General features: G+C 39.4%; 1 protein-coding gene across 3 annotated transcripts in view; it reads right to left on the bottom strand.

Annotated features, from left to right (window-relative positions):
* Positions 1–353: 353 nt before the first annotated feature.
* LPAR1 (lysophosphatidic acid receptor 1) overlaps positions 354–20,439 on the bottom strand; it is a 118,950-nt gene continuing 98,864 nt past the window's right edge. For all 3 annotated transcript variants that reach the window (XM_008141805.3, XM_028145851.2, XM_054727052.1), the window contains exon 4: positions 354–1,101. In XM_008141805.3, coding sequence (XP_008140027.1) covers positions 800–1,101 — 302 coding nt within the window. In that variant the 3' untranslated portion in view covers positions 354–799. The remainder of the gene's footprint in view (positions 1,102–20,439) is intronic.

Raw genomic sequence — 20,439 nt, forward strand, 5'->3', positions numbered from 1 at the left:
CTGAGCTTCATCTTCTAGAACATTTTTAGAGTACATATTATTTCGGTAACAAACTTGCAACCCATTTTTTTAATATGTGTTACAACAATTTAATAAAAAAGGTAATGTGATTAGAGCATTGTGTGTTTCATAACCTAAACGAATACTGGCTTTGACATCTAGGTTCTCCTATCTCCTAGAAGATTTAAAATTAATATCCTTTTATCGTTTTAAGTAAGACATACTGCATACATATATTACATGCATGCTTTCTAAAAAAAAATAAGTCTAATTTATAGTTTTCCTACATGTGGGAAAAAAAATGAAGTTATGGTAGTTTAAAAAGTCTCTAGTCTTATCCATCACAAGCATACTGATAGGCATAAACATGTTTATTAAATGAAATGTATCCTTTAAAAATAAAAAAGGGAAGCCTGTATGTAAATGAAGTTGTGGATTCCATTAGTCAGCGTTTATTCTGACTTGCACCAAACCACACAAAATCTTTTGAAGTCTAGTTAGTGTCATCTCTCTAAAGGGACACTCCAGAGTCTATCTACGAATTCCATTATAAGAGCTCCACTGTCTACTTTCAAAGGGAATGGGGATCCAGATGAGGGTTGTCACATAAGCTAATTTTCAACATATATCAAGTCTTGTTGGGTCTAGGAACAAATACTGCCGTTGGTTAGTGTTTAAGTACATGAGTTTGTTTTTCCTCTCTCTCTCTCTCACACCCCACACCTTGCCCAGGCATTTGGGTAGGGGAGGCTCTTCATCCCTCAATAGATGATGCTGGCTTCTCCTCTTCGTTTCCTTTCTAAACCACGGAGTGGTCATTGCTGTGAACTCCAGCCAAGATGGTGTGGTTGAGGGAGGAAGCTGAGCGGTCGGAGCCTTCCGTGGGGCCACTGGTGTTCTCACTGCGCTGGCAGCAGAGGATCTGTCTGAAGGTGGCGCTCATCTCCTTGTCGCGGTAGGAGTAGATGATGGGGTTCATGGCAGAGTTGAACTCAGCGAGCAGAAGGAAGAATTTCTCATAGGCCAGAACATCACACTGTGGACAGCACACATCGAGAAGTAACAAGACCAGTCCAGGGGTCCAGCAGATAATAAAGGCACCTGTAAGGACAGAGAGAGGGGTAGGGAGGATTTAAAAAAGAGAGGACAAATATAATTATGAAGCCAGCAACCATAAGGTGAAATAATTCCCGCTCAATATAACAATACTGGGATTCAAAACCACCAGATCACCACTTGAAATAAAATGTTCATATTGTGAAATAATCAGAAAAAAAATTAATGATGTTAAAATAATCAATTTAATAAAACCTCATTAAGTCAGACCTTACTAACACTGAGTATTTATGAGACATTGATGATGATTACTTTGAGCAAAACATAGAGTTGCTAAGCAAGTAAGACATGAAAAACTTCATTCAGATACACACTTTGATGCTTATAGAGGTATGGATTTTAATAGCATAAGATAAGCACTATGACAAATGTCCTTTAATATTTAGTTAAGGCGCAGTTTCTGAATTCAGGTTGATTGGGCTCAAACCCTTGTTTTGTTGTTTTATAAACTGGGTAAACTTAGGCAAATTACTTTTCATACCTCAGTTTTCTCATCTGAAAAAAATAAATGGTTATGTTTTCCTCATTAGGTTTGTTGTTTGTTGTAAAGAGTAAATGGGTGCTCACCATTGATATTTTTCCATTGATTTTTAGGGAGAGTAGAAGAGAGAGGGAAAGACAGATAGAAATATGGATGTGAGAGAAACACATTGATTGGTTGCCTCCTACATAAGCCCCGACTAGAGTCCGGGACGGGGAGAAGCCTCCAACGTAGGTACCTGCCCTTGACGGGAATCGAACCTGGGACCCTTTGGTCCACAGGCTGACGCTCTATTCACTAAGCCAAACAGGCTAGGGCTGTTTGATTTTATTTTTATTCAACAGCCACTTAAATGGTGCTTTTCCATATGCTTTATAAATATTAACTTATTTAATCTGCACAATAGCCATATGAGATAGCAGGTATTCTCCCATCATGCAGATGAAAAAACTGAGACCCAAAAAGTTAAGTAACTTGCTCAAGGCCATGGTATTAGAAAGTGGCAGACAGAAAATAGACACCAGAGTTTCTGCTTTTAGAGGCTGGATCCAGAGTCTACACTCCAGAAAATATGGTTGCACTCCCACTTCTTGAGATTAATAAAATTAAATATTTTAAGCCAAATGTTAGGTTTTGGATGTCTTACAAATTTAGATCAATGATGTTTTCTTTCTTCCCCAACTACTCTGAATCATTAAGATTTTACAATAAAAGGAAGAATGGAAAGGTTATATTCTTAATTCCAGCTTATTTAGTTCCTGAAATCACCCACTTGGCTCCCAGGGAAAATGAAAGTGGTGAAACAGCATTAAAATCTACCACTGTGTTACTCCAGGATGATCTGGGATCCTCAGCTAGGAGAACATGAGCCAATAGAACCAGTGGGCACTGTCATGTCCCATTACATCTCACCCATATGCATCAGGCCATACAATGTGTAGATAGCAAATAGAGATGATCCCAGACAAGCTTTTGAATCTTTAGATTTAAATGGCACTGGCCTAGGTGGACACAGACTTGGACCAAGGTGGTGGATTTGGACTAGCCTCAAGGAATGAGCTTCACAAAACGTAAACAAACAAGATTTCGTCTCCACACAGCCCAGTTTTTTTGGATGTGAGCTTTCCTTTTTGAATCTTTTCAACAGGGAAATGAAAATAAAGGAGAAAAGTACCCCCACAAAGCTCTTTGTTTTAAAACACAAATGTGTATTGGTTTTAAACTGCCATTCACTTTGAAGACTGTCCAAGGTATTTCACTTTCTAATAAATACAATACCTTAGGCTTTCCTTAGAGAGAGAAAAAATATTTCAAACATCAGGAGATAATAGCCAAGAAGCTATTTGAACTTCAAGTAAAAATGTTAATAAAGCATTTATTCCAAGTCCTTGAATTTCCTTGCTTGAAAATCACTTAGAAAGCTAAACATAAAGGAAAATGAAAGGAATGCCTCTGGAGTTTCAGAAATAATGCATTATTCATTGAGAAACCAGGAAGGGCATTATTCTCGGGGTGGAAAATGCCTGGATGGAAATGCATGGTGCCATTATTCCATTTACTTGGAAACTGAAAACATGCAAACTCTTCATGAATGGAACAGCATTCTTTCAAGTTTTCTTTCCCCTTTCCTTCATCAAAGCTCTGATTGAACTCAAATTCAGAGCTCGATTAGATACCAGCAACATGGATCTCAATAGATTTATTTTAAATAAAATGATCTTTTGCTCCTTCCAGGCAGTAGAAGGGGACTCCTTATTCTCATGGACTTGCTCAAACTGTGTGACTTTGTTCAAAACTGAGAGAAGTCAAATACAGCCATTTGTTGTTTATAATTTCTTCTAATTCCTAAATTCAAGAAGAGCAAGATTTTTTAAATAAAGCTATGGTCCCATAAACTAGTCTGATGGACCTAACTTTTAGACACCCGCCCCCCCCCCAAAAAAAAAAAACAAACAAACACACACACACAAAAAGAAAATGCAAGGAGCCTTGCTAGATTGGAGATAGGAAGTGGGAAACACCATGGCCTGACATATGTGGACGCTTCATTGAGGAACTCAAAGTCCTCTTCCCTTCTTCTCGCTGAAAAGAACTGTTTTCAGTACTATGATTAGGCCCAACCACACAGTCCCAACACTGCATTTGGATCTTCAAGACTTGATTGAGTAATTTAAGGGACTCACAGTCCAGGCCCCAAAAATCAACATTTAAAACCAATCATACAAGTTTCCCTTCTGTTTCAGAGCGGTGCTACGAACCAGACTGACCAAAAGATGATGATGGACTACATAAGTGGAAAATGGGGCCTGGAAACTTACAAGGTGATTAGGCTTCTAAACAATCGTGAGTGGAAATTAAGAACTAAGTTTGTTCAATATTAAATAAATAAATAAATAAATAAATAAATGCCCTAACGGGTTTGGCTCAGTGGATAGAGCATCGGCCTGCGAGGTCCCAGGTTCAATTCCGGTCAAGGGCATGTACCTTGGTTGCAGGCACATCCCCAGTAGGGGTTGTGCAGGAGGCGGCTGATCAATGTTTCTCTCTCATCGATGTTTCTAACCCTCTATCCCTCTCCCTTCCTTTTTGTAAAAAATTAATAAAATATATTTTAAAAATAAATAAATAATAAATAAATAAAAAATAAGAATTAAGTTTGTTCAAATTTACCAACAAATTCTACAAACAAAAGCTACACCCAAGTCCCTTTATTAATAAGTAGCTAATCATAATTCAATCTGGTCATAGTACATTGTGGACCCTATCAAGATATAATCTGTAGAGACTCAAGTATATACCTATAAGTCAGGTTGATAAAAATAAAATGAATCTCCATCTCCACATCTATAAAGAGGAAAAGTACTAGGTCCCTGTCTACTCTACAGGGTATGATGAGGATCAAGTTGAGATAAAACACATAAAAGCTCTCTATACCCTGCACATCTACCTGACTACATGACCTACATGGTGGGTGGTATCATGTGTAAAGGCTGTTAGAGCACAGTACCAGGGCAGAGTTACTCCAGGGAAGAACATGGAAGCATGTTCTGGACCATGAAGTCCTGGCATTTAAAAAAAGCTCTGATGTAACACCATCCTAATTTAAGAGAGTGCTAGGACTTGCAATTGGATGTGAGGAGGATAACAAGAAGGAAAAGAGAGGAAACACAGAGAAGCACAGAAGCCCTGAGTCATTTCGGAGGTTCCCATGAGTCAACTCAATACCTCCCAAGATGGAAAATAAAATAATTCGGTACTCCAAAGAAATAGTGCTGTATTTCCAGAACATTTCTGATGAAGGGTCCCCCACAGACCATAAAACCAAGAAATGGTATGTAACAGCATGAAAGTACAAGGAAGCACATGTAGTTTATGGTTACTTATTGTAAAGTCAAAAGCAGAAGTGTCAACAGATAAGATCTCCAAGGTCATGAAGACCTTGTATATGGCCTGGCTAAGACATTTAAAATTTCTCTAGCCCATTATTGATTCTCACCCCTAGCCACACACTATAATAGCCTGTCGAGCTTATAAGAAATAATGATCTTCCTCTACCCATCTTCCTATGAAATTTATATTTCATTGGCCTCATTGGTCAGAGTCTCATTTAATATACAACACTGGATGAACAAAATGATCTGGATAAAAATAAAGGCAAAAACATCAGATGTTTCCAAATTCCAGAGGAGCTTAAACTGGGGCAATGACAATTAGGAAAGAGAGGAATTGAAGGATTAGAAAAAAATTTTGGAGATGGACTGCATGAAATGGATAAGAAAGATTTGAGAGTCTAGGACAGTGATGGCGAACCTATGACACACGTGTCAGCACTGACACACGTAGCCATTTCTGATGACACACGGCCGCTGAGGTGGCCGCATGCCGAGGATGAAACATTTGCTGCTCCTGAGGATGAAACATTTGCGACTAGAGTCTTGGAGTTAGTTTTTTCCTCAAAGTGACACACTACCCGAGTTATGCTCAGTTTTTTGGTGAAGTTTGACACACCAAGCTCAAAAGGTTGCCCATCACTAGTCTAGGATGACTCCTAGATTATCCATTTGGGTGAGGGAAAAATGGTGTTACCTTTCCCTGAAGGAAGAAACATAGCAGAAAGGGTTGGTGTTTTCTGAGGTGAGTTGAGGTGAGGTGAGGTGAGGTGAGGAGAACAGAGATGATGACCTCATTTTTATCTATCTTTAGTTTGAGGTACCTGCAAGACTTCAAGTGGAGATGCCTTAACGACATTGTGATAGCAACTGGAATCCCAGGAAACTGTCTCTTAGTGTGCTGAACAAGAGTAGTTACATTCTGCATGATTTGCCAATAGTAACATGGGGAGAAGGATATTCAAAAAATATCTGTGGGTTGGAATAAATATCAGAAGTTGCCTTTTCTAGAGCAAGCTTCATTCTTTTCTTACACATCTGTGCAATTGCTCTGTGAGGGCCCCAATGCCCACAAAGATGGAAGGAGAGGCGCTGGAATGTAGATGCAAAAAGCAGGGAGGAAGGAGGCTGTTTGGGACCAACAGGTCACGACTGCAGAACCAGATCATATTACCACACCTTCTCTCACATCTACACACCCTCATCAGCTAAATAATGCTTACCATCTGGTCTCACAATTGCAGTCTTTTTCTAGAGTGCCTTTTTCCTAACGAGTTGTTCTTCACTTACATAAGGAACATAAAAACCAATGGTGAAGAGAAAAAGTGTTTTTGACAGAGAAAACCTCTAGAGAGAGAACCCAAGATTGTTGATGAAAAAAGCAGAAAGCATTTCCAGTATGGCTGGCAAATTGTTTTTTTGTTTGTTTGTTTGTCATGTGTGTGTTTTTTTAAGTCAGACATCCCACAGATCTAAAACAAGGTAAATCAATTCTGCACCAGTGCTGTATCCAAGTTAATCTCTCCTTGACCTCGCTCTTCAAATGAGGTTCCCAGAAACAGGCTACCCTACCTCAGTGTCTTGGGGTAGAAACAAACAAGGGGAAATAAGTGTTCAAATACCTAAACAAATGTTTATTTTGTCACTAAATTATGTATTTCTTCAGGGCAGCATCTTGGTATCCCAGAATCCAATCTAACTTTAGTTCATTTTTCTAGTTATATTGTGATTTCTGCTATTAAGTTACACATGTAAGACTTGGCTAGCTAGGAAATCCTTCTAAATTATATATCTTGAAAGAGACTATCCTATCTAATAAAAGAGTAATATGCAAATTGACCATCACTCCAACACATAAGATGGCTGCCCCCATGTGGTCAAAGATGGCCACCACAAGATGGCCGGCAGGGGAGGGCAGTTAGGGGCAACCAGGCTGGCAAGGGAGAGCAGTTATGGGTGACCAAGCTGGCAGGGGAGTGGTTAGGGGGTGATCAGGCTGGCAGGCAGGCAGGCAAGCAGTTGGGAACCAGCAGTCCTGGATTAGAGAGGGTGCAGGCTGGGCTAAGGGACCCCTCCTCCTCCTGCACAAATTTCGTGCACCGGGCCTCTATGTTAGATAATAGATCATATATTTTAAAAAAGCTTATTCCTATAAATGGTCATTGTAATGGAAATATATGTGAATGATTTTTTAAGATTAAAGTTTTTTTCTAAAAGAGTAACCTAGATTGATTATAAAAACTGTTTTCTAGAACATTAAGAATATAAAAGTAATGCAACTCCACAGTAAGTCATTTATCTCCTAATACCAATTTTACTTCATTTAATTTAGTGCCCAATACTTACAATTTTTCATGGTCATAGTAAATGTTTCATACATTTAAAGTTTCATGACTTGATTCACTGTATGATATACACTAGTGGTTCCACCACTCACTCCTGATAGCAACATTTATCTTTTAGAGAAGGGCATTAACACAGATCTCCAAAGCAGAGTAGAACACTCAGTATCTCTTTTAATATTCCTGGGTGCAAGTTTCAGCACCCTAATGCTGTCCTGATCACAATGCTGGCCTTTCTATACATAGGAGAATGCCTTCTGGCATTTTGTACTCTCCTTCACATTAAGCAATAAGTACCATACACATACCTTCTCCATATCCTACTGCAGACTCTGAGTCTCATCCTGCAACAATACACTGAAAAGCACATGCTGCCGTGGCTTGCATGTTAGCACTGCCTCTTATAGAAGAACATCTGTGCTTGAAAACAGCCGGTAGAAACCACTTCTCCATGGCTACAGCTCTAGCCAAGTGAGCAATACCTTTTATCTGCCTATTGCAACAGACTCCTAACCAATTCCTCTTCCTCCATGCTTCTTCCCTAAAGTTCAGATTGCACAGTACAGCCTGAATGATCTTTCAAAAACATAAGTCAGTTCACATTACATCACTCTCATGTTTAAAATCCTACAAAGGCTTCCTATTTGAAATCCTTACCATGGTCCATAATGCCCTACACTGCTGGCCCCTGACAGACTCTTCAATCTTATCTCTTCCCACTTACCCCCATTCACTAGGTTCTAACCACATACACCAAGTAAGTTCATGTCTGTCTCAGGACATTTGCACTTATGGTTCCTTCACCTAGGAATACTCTTTCATTTCTTTTCTTTTTTCAGAAAGGTAGAATCATTTATTTCATTTTAACTTAGATGACCTAAGATCACATCATTTTAGACTGAATCACCAAATTCCAGCTCTGAAAGAAGTTATTATTCACACAGTGAAATTCACTTAAACTTAGTTGCCTGAGGCATATCCAATAATGGTTTTTATTAGTGCTCTTAACTTTTCTTTTTTTTTAAAAAAATAATTGTTTATTTTTGAAAGTATTACATATGTCCCGCTTTTCCCCCATTGACTCCCTCCAACCCGCCCCTGCCCCACCCACACCCACCCCAGACCTTTAGACCTTGTATGCACATATGCATAACCCATGGACACAGAAATACTCTTTCTGTGGATCTTCATATCTACTTTGCTAACTGCAAAATCTATCCCTGACTACTGTAACTGAAGTAGCACCCTCTCCCCCACTACATTATCCCATTTGATCATCTTCACATCCCTTATCTATACCCCAAATTATCTTATTTATTGGTTTACATGTTTATGTTCTCTCTTCCTAAAGGCAGGGAAGCTATCTCTTTCATGTCTGTATCTCCAGCATCTAGAACAGTGTCTTGCATACAATGGACACTCAATGTATCTTCTGCTAATTGAGCTGGCAAGTCACAGCTAACTGCCTAATAGGAGAAAAAATAATCAGTAGAAAGTAATTAAATTCTGTTTAGAAAACAAACATTGCAAGGCCTTTGAATGAATCCTCGAGGCATCCAAAGAAGCATGAGGTGGACCCCCTGGGCAAAAGTCTTGATAAATATGCATTTGTTACTGTAGCATAAGCTAGCCTATTGTTACTAATACTGAGAGTGTCAGATTATCTTTGGAATCTATTGAGTTCTGGAGAACCAGATTGGGGTCAGGAATAAAGACATCTGTGGCATTAGTCAAGTTGCTGCTATAGGAATAGTTCAGTAAGATGATGCTACCCTATCAGACCCTGGATTCTGCAGTCTCTGCCTGGAACAATCAATAACTGACCCAACAAACCTTTATGTTAATCCCTCAAAATTCCAGGCTCCATGCATGGGGATCAGACTGAGCACAGTTAAGTCTCATATCAAGGCTCTAGTTATCAGAGAGTGGGGAGAGAGAATATATCCTATCCCCCAACATATAACAACTGACCACTTTTTTTAAAAATATATTTTATTGATTTTTTACAGAGAGGAAGAGAGACGGATAGAGAGTTAGAAACATTGACGAGAGAGAAACATCGATCAGCTGCCTCTTGCACACCCCCTACTGGGGATGTGCCAGCAACCAAGGTACATGCCCTTGACCGGAATTGAACCTGGGACCCTTGAGTCCACAGGCCGACGCTCTATCCACTGAGCCAAACCGGTTTCAGCACAACTGACCACTTTTTAAACTATAAAGGACAGTCCTAATAATTTATCAGCAAAATCACCGTCCACACATAATATTAAGAGTGAATATTCACAAGACTTTTTCAAGTGTCATACTTGCATTTTTTGCAGAGACTCAAATTGAGTTCTTTTTATATATTTATGTTCTGATAATTTGTAATACAGTTTACTTATTAACATATAACATATAACTTTTGAGAGGATGATAAGGATAATTCTCATTAATCTAATTTTCTTCCCAGATTGGTCTGTCAGCTGCTTTCCTTTCAGTGACTGAAGTCTAAATAATGGTATAAAGCTAATCCTGTTTATTGATATGCCTTTTTCTTTCCAATAGAAAGTTTGAAAAATACAGACAAATATAAATAGGCAATTTTAAGTCACACATAGTACTGCAGTCTAGAGACACTTTAGTAAAAGATTTTGCACTTTTAAAATGTTGCTTCTTTTAATTCTAAATGTGTGCCTTTTTTCTGACTGCATATAAAATTAACATTGAAAGATGTATATTAGTGATGATGGGTAAGTGAGGATTAGGCAATCAGATTTTTTATTTTCAGGAACACGTTTTTGTTCTGATTGGTGTTTTTATATAGCAATGTGTCCTAATTTGATCAATACTCTATCCTCTTGAATGTGTGAAGATGTTAATTATAATTTATTTCAAGTTGCTTTGTGTTTCCTATACTACCTGTTTCCATGTAGGATGCTACATGTGGGCATCATGTTTCAAAGAATCTGCCCCGTTTTACAGGAGGCTTTCCTGAATAGAAGACTTCCTAAGAAGATAGGATAGTCAACTGCCACCAAAGGCAGCTTTTTCTTGTACCTAAAACATCCACAGATGCCTTCTAATGTGTAGGCAAAATTATATATTAGACAATCACAGGGGGAGTGGTGTGCCCTCTGAAAGTTATCTGTGACTAGAGAAAATGAAGTTGTGATAATGCTCAAATAATATAGAAGTAGCATGACTCTCTCATTAGCTCCAAATTCTATCAAGAGACAGCAAGCAAACGAAAGATGCACTGAGTTATAGTATATCCTAATACACACACACACACACACACACACACACACACACACACACACACACACACACTCCAATAGCAGTCAGTGTTCTTCTGTGGTAGTGTATGACCCCTGAGGTCTCTGTGAGCATACAAAACAGGAAATGCTTGAAATTTACTTTCAACAAAACCAAAACATGTTAAGCCATGTTAAGATGGGTCACTGCCTCTGCCCTTCATCCCTAAACATGTTTCCTGATTTCTACCCAGTTCTGTCTGAGGGTGAACTAAAAAAATCAGTGCTACTCCAAATGCTTATCAAAGCATTTTCTTATAGGTCCCTGCCATTTTCAAAGGAGATACATTTTAAACTAATAAAAATATAATTTATGCCCTAACCGGGTTGCTCAGTGGATAGAGCGTCAGCCTGCGGACTTAAGGGTCCCAGGTTCAATTCTGGTCAAGGGCATGTACCTTGGTTGTGGGCACATCCCCAGTAGGGGGTGTGCAGGAGGCAGCTGATTGATGTTTCTCTCTCATCGATGTTTCTAACTCTCTATCCCTCTCCTTTCCTCTCTGTGAAAAAATCAATAAAATATATTTTTAAAAAATATAATTTATGTATATGCATATATATACATACATACACTATATAAATGTATACATAGCGTATGCACTATGTGTGTAATATAAAAAGGAAAATAATTACATAGAAAATAATTCACCATTCTCAGAATAGTTAAATCTGTTTAAATCACTCCTAAACCTAGTGATAGGTTGCCAACTTTTTAAAAAGCACATTTCCCCCTTATTTAAAAAAATAACTCTTAAATCTCACAGAAAATCAATGTTGTCAACTTTAGACCAACATCATCTAACTCAGAGTGATACTAAACTTATTGCATGACTGTGGTCCAGCTGTTTCCAAGGTGATTTGAATAATATTTATCCCTTTAAAAGGATAAATGAAATTCCCCCCCAGAATTTTTCCCCAGCAAAGGTTCAACATAAACAGGGTTTTATAAGCAGTTTTGCAACATATTTAACTTTCAGCTGTGAATTAAGTTTGTCTGCAAATGATATAAGTCTAAACAAATACTACAATCCAGCTGAAAATGCTCACAGAATATAGCTGATGACAGAATCCTGTGGATTTTATTCTTTGCAGTTCATGAACTACTGGCCCGGAGCAACAAGATATGTATTACTCAGGAGGCAAACTTCAAGGACAAAGAAACATAATGGAAATTTCATTTCTAACTCATTTTCTTATTAACAAAATGGGGGGAAATTTTTTATTTAATCCAAAGCTAATTCTGAAAAATTTATAAAATAGTCCTGCAACCTAAAAATGTTTATTTAAAAATATATATGTGTATATAAATCTGTGTGTCTGTATACTTTTTAACAGCCAAAGACATGAAAAGAAGAACAGCAGAAATTATAAATATGATCATTCTTTTTTGAGATTGGCTTTGCCTCCAAATATCCTGGAATGATATTTATGAAGCACAGATTCTTGGCAGAATAGGAGGGAGGTACAATCTGTTCTGCTATAATATGATAGCTGTGTGTATAAGATATTTCCCATTATCAAAAACTTTTATTAAAAAGTATTTTTTTTAAGTTACAAAAGCAATTACTCATTTGGGAAGTGGGTATTTAGGCTACATGATTCCAGATTCAAAATCATAAACATGTTTTCCTAATTGAATTTCAATTATTTTAACTACAAGCTCAGAGTAAAATATTGGTTACTCAAAACTAACAATACTAAGACTAAATATCACAAAGCAAAGTCTAACATCTAAATCCTGAAGAAAAGTCCATCAGTTCTAGAGCCATCAGAATAAGCTGCAACAATATCACTTCTGGGAATTTATCATATATATATATATATGGCTAATATGCAAAGTGTCCCCTCGAGAGTTTGACTGGGAGACCAGGAGTTCGATCACTCGCTATGACATGCGCTGGCCACCACGGGGTGGTGCAGAATGAAGGAAAGCTCCGACCAGCAGCCAGCAGCTGGGGAAGGAAGGCCCCAGCCAGCAGCCAGAAGGCCCCAATTGACCCTGATTACTGGCCAGGCCTAGGGACCCTACCTGTGTACAAATTTCATGTACCAGGCCTCTAGTATAGCTATATTCACACACAATACAATTACGTGAGTGCAAATAATTCTTTGTGGCATGATTTCTTTTAAAAAACCGAAAATAATCTAGATAATCATAAATAGAGAAGTAAAAAAACTGTTGCATTCATAAAGTGAAATCCTATTCAACTTTTTTAGGTTATTAAGATATACTGCCAAGTAAGACAAACAAGATATACACAAATATACCTGTGTATAATATGTTTTCAATTATGCCTTAACAACAGCAAAAATAAAAAAACATGTGCACTCACAATCCCAGATGCCCTACAATAGGCCCCAAATGAAGCTAATAATTTTAAAAATATTTAGAACATGAAATTATAAAAATGATACTTGAGTATTTTATTTGAACTTAAAATAGCAATTTGTATTCCTTTGTCAATCTTTTACTATAGAGCCAAGGCTTAAAATTTGAATATGGGTCTGCTAACTGGAGTTCTGCAAGATCTTCCAAGGAAAGCAACACCAATAAAGCATCACATACTACTTCCAAATTGGCTCCTAAAAAGTGGAGTCAGAACTTAAGATTCTTACAAAGCAACTGGAGTACAAAATGTTGCAGATTTTTTATGTATTTCCCCAAATTTATAGTTGCTCTCACCCGAAAATTTAAAGCAATTTATTTTTGCAACTTGACTTCGTTGGATATTTAACAAGTATCCACCTTAGTTTCGCCAGAAATATCTTCTCGTTGTACTCATTTTTATTAGATAATGTAATGTTTTGCTAGTTGTGTCATTTTTCTAATAACTTGGCATAAACAGCTTTAGTAGCAAAAACAACTGATTCTTGGTAACTGTCAGGAGCTAAATTATTTGGCCTTCAGGTTATAGTATACTAATCTTTTTACTTTCTTCTTAAATTCATCTAAGTCCATGAGTGTGTGCTATATGTCAGTTGCTATGCTAGGTACTGCAGACACAGTGAATCGAACAGAAAAAAAAAATCTCTCTGCTCATCGAGCTCAGGATCTAGGAGGGTGTGAGACAAAACTAACAGAACAAATAAATAAAATTATCTTTTAGAAGGGGATGGTATTTGAAGACTAAGTGAGAGCACGTGTAGAGAGATGTTAGGGGCTCATAAAGCAATCCAGGCAAGAGATAATAGTGGCTTTCAACATGAGAAGGTGGTGATAACAGATATATGATGATGGTAAAGCTGATATAATTTGCTAATAGACTGGACATTGCTGGGGGAGAGAGGAGTCAAGGAAACGGGATAAGCAACTGAAATAAAGGACTTAGAAACAAGGAGGTCATTGATGGCAGTTCAGTGGAGAATAGAAGCCTGATGAGTAAATTCAAGAGCAAACAGAAGACAACTCAACACCAAATAAACAATCCAATTAAAAAATGGGCAAAAGACCTGAATAGACACTTCTTCAAAGAGGACACACAGATGGCCAACAGACATATGAAAAGATGCTCAACATCGCTAATCCTCAGAGAAATGCAAATTAAAACCACATAGAGATATCACCTCACACCTGTCAGAATGGCTATCATCAAAAAAATCAACAAACAAGTGTTTGCAAGGATGGTTTAGTCTTTTGGTCACCAAATGAAATATTAGCAAGTGCTTTTGGCTTCTAAACTAAAGTTCACCAGTATTAAATACTAGAGGCCCAATGCACGAAATTCACACAAGAGTAGGCCTTCCTATCTCCGGCTGCCGGCACTGGCTTCCCTCTGGCACCCAGGACCCGGGGCTTCCCTCCTAGCCCCCGCTTCGATCGGAAGGACGTCAGGTCTAATTAGCATATTACGCTTTCATTATTATAGACGATATTCATATCTTAAAAAGAATAGCTAGCAGATTGGGGAAGATTCAAAATCTCCCTATTAATGACAGAATGAGTAATAAATCAGTGGACACACCCATATACTGTTGATAGAAGAGTCATTTGACAATCTTTTTGGAGGGCAATTTAGCAAAATCTAAATTTAAAAGGTCCCCTTGTATCTAAATTCACTTTAGTGATTAAGGAAACAGATGACAATATTCAGGCATTATTTGCATGGGCACTCAAGAGGCTGGCTGGTGGGGAGAATGATGACGGAGGTGCCTTAGGGATAACATTTCTTTTAATCTCCCAGGCTGTGTGATTTGGAGGATTTTAAGGGTATGTATTCATATTTTATCGGAGAAAAGAGACAGACCTGAGGTTACATGCTGTGTCTTTCCCACAATAGTTGTTTGACATTGGACAAGTTATTCAATTTTGCTGAGCCTCAAATGGGGATAAAATCTATGTTCAGAAAACTATCGTGAAGACTGAATGAGACACCGTGGGTAGGATATAAAGCATAGGGCCACCTAATAGGCTTCCTTCATTTTTTTTTCCTCTTTCCTCCTTCTTCAGGGAAAACCCAAGGAATAAATGTATGAGAAACATGAATAATATTGGTTCTCCCAGCTGAGAGATGTCAAACTGGGGAGCTGTACTCCCTGTTATGCTATCGCTCTGGTCACCCAGTGACCACCAGGCTGTCCTTCTACTTGAGAAACTTCTGAAAATACCCACCAGCATTTCTTAATGAACTCTCAGATTTCATGGTCTGTCCCTTTTTTGCTTTAAGTAGAAAATAAAATGAGCCTTTCCTTTTACTTTTTTTAGTTTTAGACCCTATCTCATTTGCAAAAGGATTTGAGGTAAGAGACAAATTAATTACAAGTTTAAATGATCCTTGATTTTGCCTGGCCGGTGTGGCCCAGTGTTTGAGTGTCAACTTATGAACCGGGAGGTCACAGTTTGATTCCTGGTCAGGGCACATGCCAGGGTTGCAGGCTTGGTCCCCAACAGGGTCATGCACAAGGCAGCCGATGAATGATTCTCTCTCATCATTGATGTTTCTCTCTCTCTCTCCCCCTCACTCTCCCTTCCTCTCTGAAATGATCCTTGATTTTACTATGCAAAGGGGAGAAATTTCTAAAGAGGAATGGGCTGCCTCAGCCTGCTATATGTTGCTCTAGTGTTCTGAAAAGGGATGAAATTCTTCCGGCTTTGGAGAGCCCCCCAGGAACACAGTGGAGTGGTGCTGCTCTCCTCAGAGCATGCTCAGAGCTGTGGTGCAAGGGCAGGCGTAGCGGGTGGAGCTTCCGGGTAGCTTGCTCCAAGTTTCTCTGGCGCAGATGCTGGGGCCTAGCCACTTGGCAGTGTGAGTCCCACAATGAAGAAAGGCAGAACTGAGCCCCACCAGCCAAGGTCTGAAATCTTCCTAGCTGGGAAACTGGATGAAACTGACAGGGCCCGACCCAATGGAGATATTTGAGGAAAACAGATAAGGCAGCTCGGGAAGTTCTGCAGGGAGTGGACACAGGCCTCACACTTGTTTTTCATAGGTTACAGCTCAGGAGGGGACGGTGGGGGCTTGTTAGGCAGCATAAGCCCCCAGTGGGGTGCTCAGCACTGAACACATTCCAGCCACCTCTGTGGGACTGGACCCCACCCTCCTGAAACAGCTGGGCTGCTGGGAAAGGGCCAGTGCTGAGAGAATCCCATTGCAGCCTGGTTTTGGCTAAAGGGGAAAGCACACACACAGATAAAACAAAAACTAATTTTCCTAAGACATGGAGTAGCAACAACACAGCACCAAATCCAGCCTGGAGGGGGTTGGTTTTTGCTTTGTAAGGAATGGGAAGGGAACCTTTGGACTACCCTGGACATTTCTCTCTTGCTTTCCTCACCACATTCACCCACAAATTTTATATACATTTCTTAAAGATCTTAATCAGATCAAGTTTACAGAGAGAAAAAAAAATTTAGGGGAGATATAAGCTGTGTTGATTCACTTGCCTACCTTTAGTTCCAAGCTGTTAGTAAAATGTCTGTGTCCAGTTTAGAGTGGAGAGAGAAATGGACTTTCTTGATTTCATCCAAAGATGTGATATTAATGAAGAGTTTCAAGACTAATATGTACTTGAGTTATTTTACCACTTAAGATTTTAAACTCTGCTAATACTTTCTAGGGCTCTCATTTTTCAAAAATACTACAGTAGTTTCCTTTTAATAAGCCTTTATATATATATTTTTTAGATATTTGTTATTTTTTCCAGTCTTTTTTTTTAAGTTTTATGGATTTTTATTGAATTTATTGACTCAATAACGTCATCTGCATACTGCAGTGTGTGCTCACCACCCAAAGTAAAAGTCTCTTCCTGCCACCATTTACCCCCCTTTTGCCTTCTTCCACCACCTCCCATCCCCTTTCCCTAATCCCTTCACTTTTTTCACACAGTCTCCCAATCCCCCATCCCCCTGACAGCTGTCTGTCTGTTCTATGTATCTATGCTTCTGTTTCTATTTTGTTTGTTCCATTATTTGTTTATTGGATTCCGCATATGAGTGAGATCATGTGATATTTCTCTTTCTCTGACTGGCTTATTTCACTTAGCATAGTACTCTCCAGGTCCACCCATGTTGTTGCAAATGGCAAGACTGCCTTCTTTTTTATGGCTGAGTAGTATTCCATTGTGTAAATGTACCACAGCTTTTTATCTAATCATCTACTGATGGGCACTTGGGCTGTTTTCAGATCTTGGCTATCTATAATAATAAAAGCGTAATATGCTAACTAGATAAGACATCCTCCTGGACGACCTTCCAGATGAAGCCGGGGCTGCAAGGGAAGCCTGGGTCCCGGGTGCCAGAGGGAAGCTGGTGCCGGCAGCTGGGGGAAGGAAGGCCTACTCTTGCACGCATTTCATGCATCAGGCCTCTAGTTGTAAATAACACTGCAATGAACACAGGGGTACATATATTCTTTCAAGTTAGTGTTTCGGGTTTCTTTAGATATATTCCCAGAAGTGGAATTGCTGGGTCAAAAGGCAGTTCTATTTTAAATATTTTGAGGAAACTTGATACTATTTTCCTAGTCTTTTGTGGCTTTTTATTTTAAATGGCCCTCCACTTTTTATATGCTTTAAGTATGTACATCCACCTAGACTGGAATTTCTCAATGTAGACAATAAGACATTTTGGACTGGATGTTGCTTTCTTGTGGGGAAGCTGGTTTTTCCACTGTGTATGTTTAACAGCATTCCAGCTTGTACCCCCTAGTCATGAAGATCAAAAATGTCCCCAGACATTGGCAAATGTCCTCAGGTGGCTGGGGCAGGGGAAATCCCTGGTCTGGATAATGCTTTCATATAGAAAGGTATATAAGGCGAACAACAATGTCCTAAAAACAACTTAGGTATTTGTATTAGTTTTTTATTGCTGCCGTAACAAATTATCACAAACTTGGTGGCTCAAAAGAAACCAAACTTAGTATAACACTAGGGGTCCGCAGTCTGAGATGGGTTAAAATCAGAGTTGGCAAGGCTGAGTTCTTTCTGGACTCTCTGAGGAAGATCCTGTTTTCTCCACTTTTCCAGCTTTCAGAGGCCACCTGTGTTCCTTGGCTCATGGACCCATCCTCCCTCTCCAAAGCAAACAATCCAGCAAAATCTCCACATCTCCAGGCCCTTCACTTAATCACATGGCAAAGTCCCTTTTGCCATGTAAGGTGACAGATTCACAGGTTCCAGGGAAAAGGATATGGATTTCCTTGGTGGGCCATTTTTCTCACTACTACAGTATTTTTTTTTTAAATATAAGCAGTAAATAATTTCATACCTGAAATAATTTAAGATAAAGTTTTTTCCCCTAAAATCTTATAAAATTATGATTCTATGAGCTGCTTCAAGTACTTTCCTAAAAACATTTTTAGCATTTCTATTCACACACAGATTCGTCTAAGGAAGAACCAAGATTAGGGTGCAGTATGATAAGGTTTGGTGAGGGCCATCTCCTGTGGTATGGACTGCCAACTTCTCTTTGTATCATCTCATGGCAGAAGGAGCTAAGGAGCTCTGTGGAATCTTTTCTAAGGGCACGAATCCCATTCATGAGAGCCTCACCCTCATGACCTAAGTACCTCCTCAAATACCCCACCTCCTAATACAATCACCTTAGAGGTTAGGCTTCAACATATGAATTTGAAGGGAACACATTCAGACTATAGTAGTTATATTTGCCACTTCTTTAAACTTCCTTTAATTATTTTTTATTTCCCTTAAAAGTAAAAGGAGTGTTTGGTTACTTGAGCCCTAATCCAAAACCTTCATCAGTAACTTGTCTGTATTTTTTGTTTGTTGGTTGGTTTTTTAAGATTGCTGTTCAAATGTGCCAAGGGCTGGGGCATCTTCAATTACAGAACAATCAGCAACAACGTTAATGAAGTCCAATTATTGTTTAAATATTTTAAACAAATCCTTTCTTCAACCCGTTCCTATAAACTGCTCTTTAGAGTGAACGCCTGCATCTGCTCAGCTGTATCGGAAAGAGATAGGATGAGTAAATAAAGCCAGATGGCATTTACACTTAAGGTTTCTTTCCCTTTTTGAGTCTGATGTACAGGATGTGATTAATTGTCTTTTAAAGTCCATTTCCGTCTCTTAGGCAGTTAAGCTGGGTGAGGGAGACAAGAGGCATTAGGAGGAAGGTGGAGGGAGAAGTGGTGGCCCAAGGGTAGAGTATTTCCTGACTCACTTTCCCACCACAGAGTGGCAAGCTGACACTGAGGCTTTAACTCTTCCGCACTCTCAAAGGTACAAGGACTTCCATTCATAGAAGCCTATGGTGCAGCATGATTCCAGAGGTGGGGGAAGGAGGGGGGAGAGAGATGGGAGATGGTGTTCTGGTTTTGTTTATAGGGAACTGTGAGAGGAGAAATGTGGAAGAATAGAGTGCTTTTGGATAAAAGAAGTTACTGACCAAATTCATTTTTTTTCTCTTATAGGTAGTCCTAAGAGTGTTTGTTTTTTGTTTGTTTGGGTTTTGTGTGTGTGTGTGAGTGTGTGTGTGTGTTATCTTTATTGTTGCAAGCATTACAGATTCATAAGGTTTTCTTTCTTCCCTCTCTAAAAATCCCTGAGCAAGATTTCTGGTCCAGACAAGATGGTATAGATTATTTTCTCCCTGCCCCACCCAGCCAATACAAACCCTGGGAGGAAAAACACAAGAAGCAACCAAAGAGAACTCTGAAATGCAGAACGAGAAAGGTGAACTGTTCGAGACCCCAGGATTCACTGGTCTTGCCAGTCCCTTGAAGGCCAGCTAAACCCAGACAATAAGTGCCCAGGGAAAGCACTCTCCTCACTCACTGGGCCTAAGACACACACCCCTCCCCCCACCCCCACCCCTCCCACCCCATTCCCACCCCCTCCCCCGCCCCCCCACCCCCGCCCTTGCCAGCTGGCAGCCACAAAAAGGCCTCACCTGGGAGCTGTTCTCCTTCCCTGCACTATGCGGGGAGGAGGAGGAAGCAGCAAAGAAGGCTCACAGCACAGTAAGTGTTAGGAGGCCCATTTGTCCTCACAGGCCAGAGCGTTCCTCCCCACCAGAGGCACCAGGAGACCTCACCAGGGAAACCCCTCCACCCCATCAAGCAGCATCAGCAGGGACCAGTGGGATTCCTAGGAGACCCAGATAAACCAAGCAAACCAAATAGCACTAAAAATCTCTGAAATCGTAACTGTCCTTGGAAGCACAGCCTACAAAATTTGGACAGATCGGATCTGGATGCTAAACCTAAATGGGATAACCTCCTGCTAAAATAAAAAATTTAAATAGGACACTGAGCCTCCTAATATAATGTCCAAAATGTCCAGACACCATGGAAAATCACCCATCATACTAAAAACTAGGAAAATTACTACTTGAGAAAAGACAATCAACTGATGTT

Source organism: Eptesicus fuscus, chromosome 15 (assembly GCF_027574615.1).
Source record: "Eptesicus fuscus isolate TK198812 chromosome 15, DD_ASM_mEF_20220401, whole genome shotgun sequence".
NCBI lineage: Eukaryota > Metazoa > Chordata > Mammalia > Chiroptera > Vespertilionidae > Eptesicus > Eptesicus fuscus.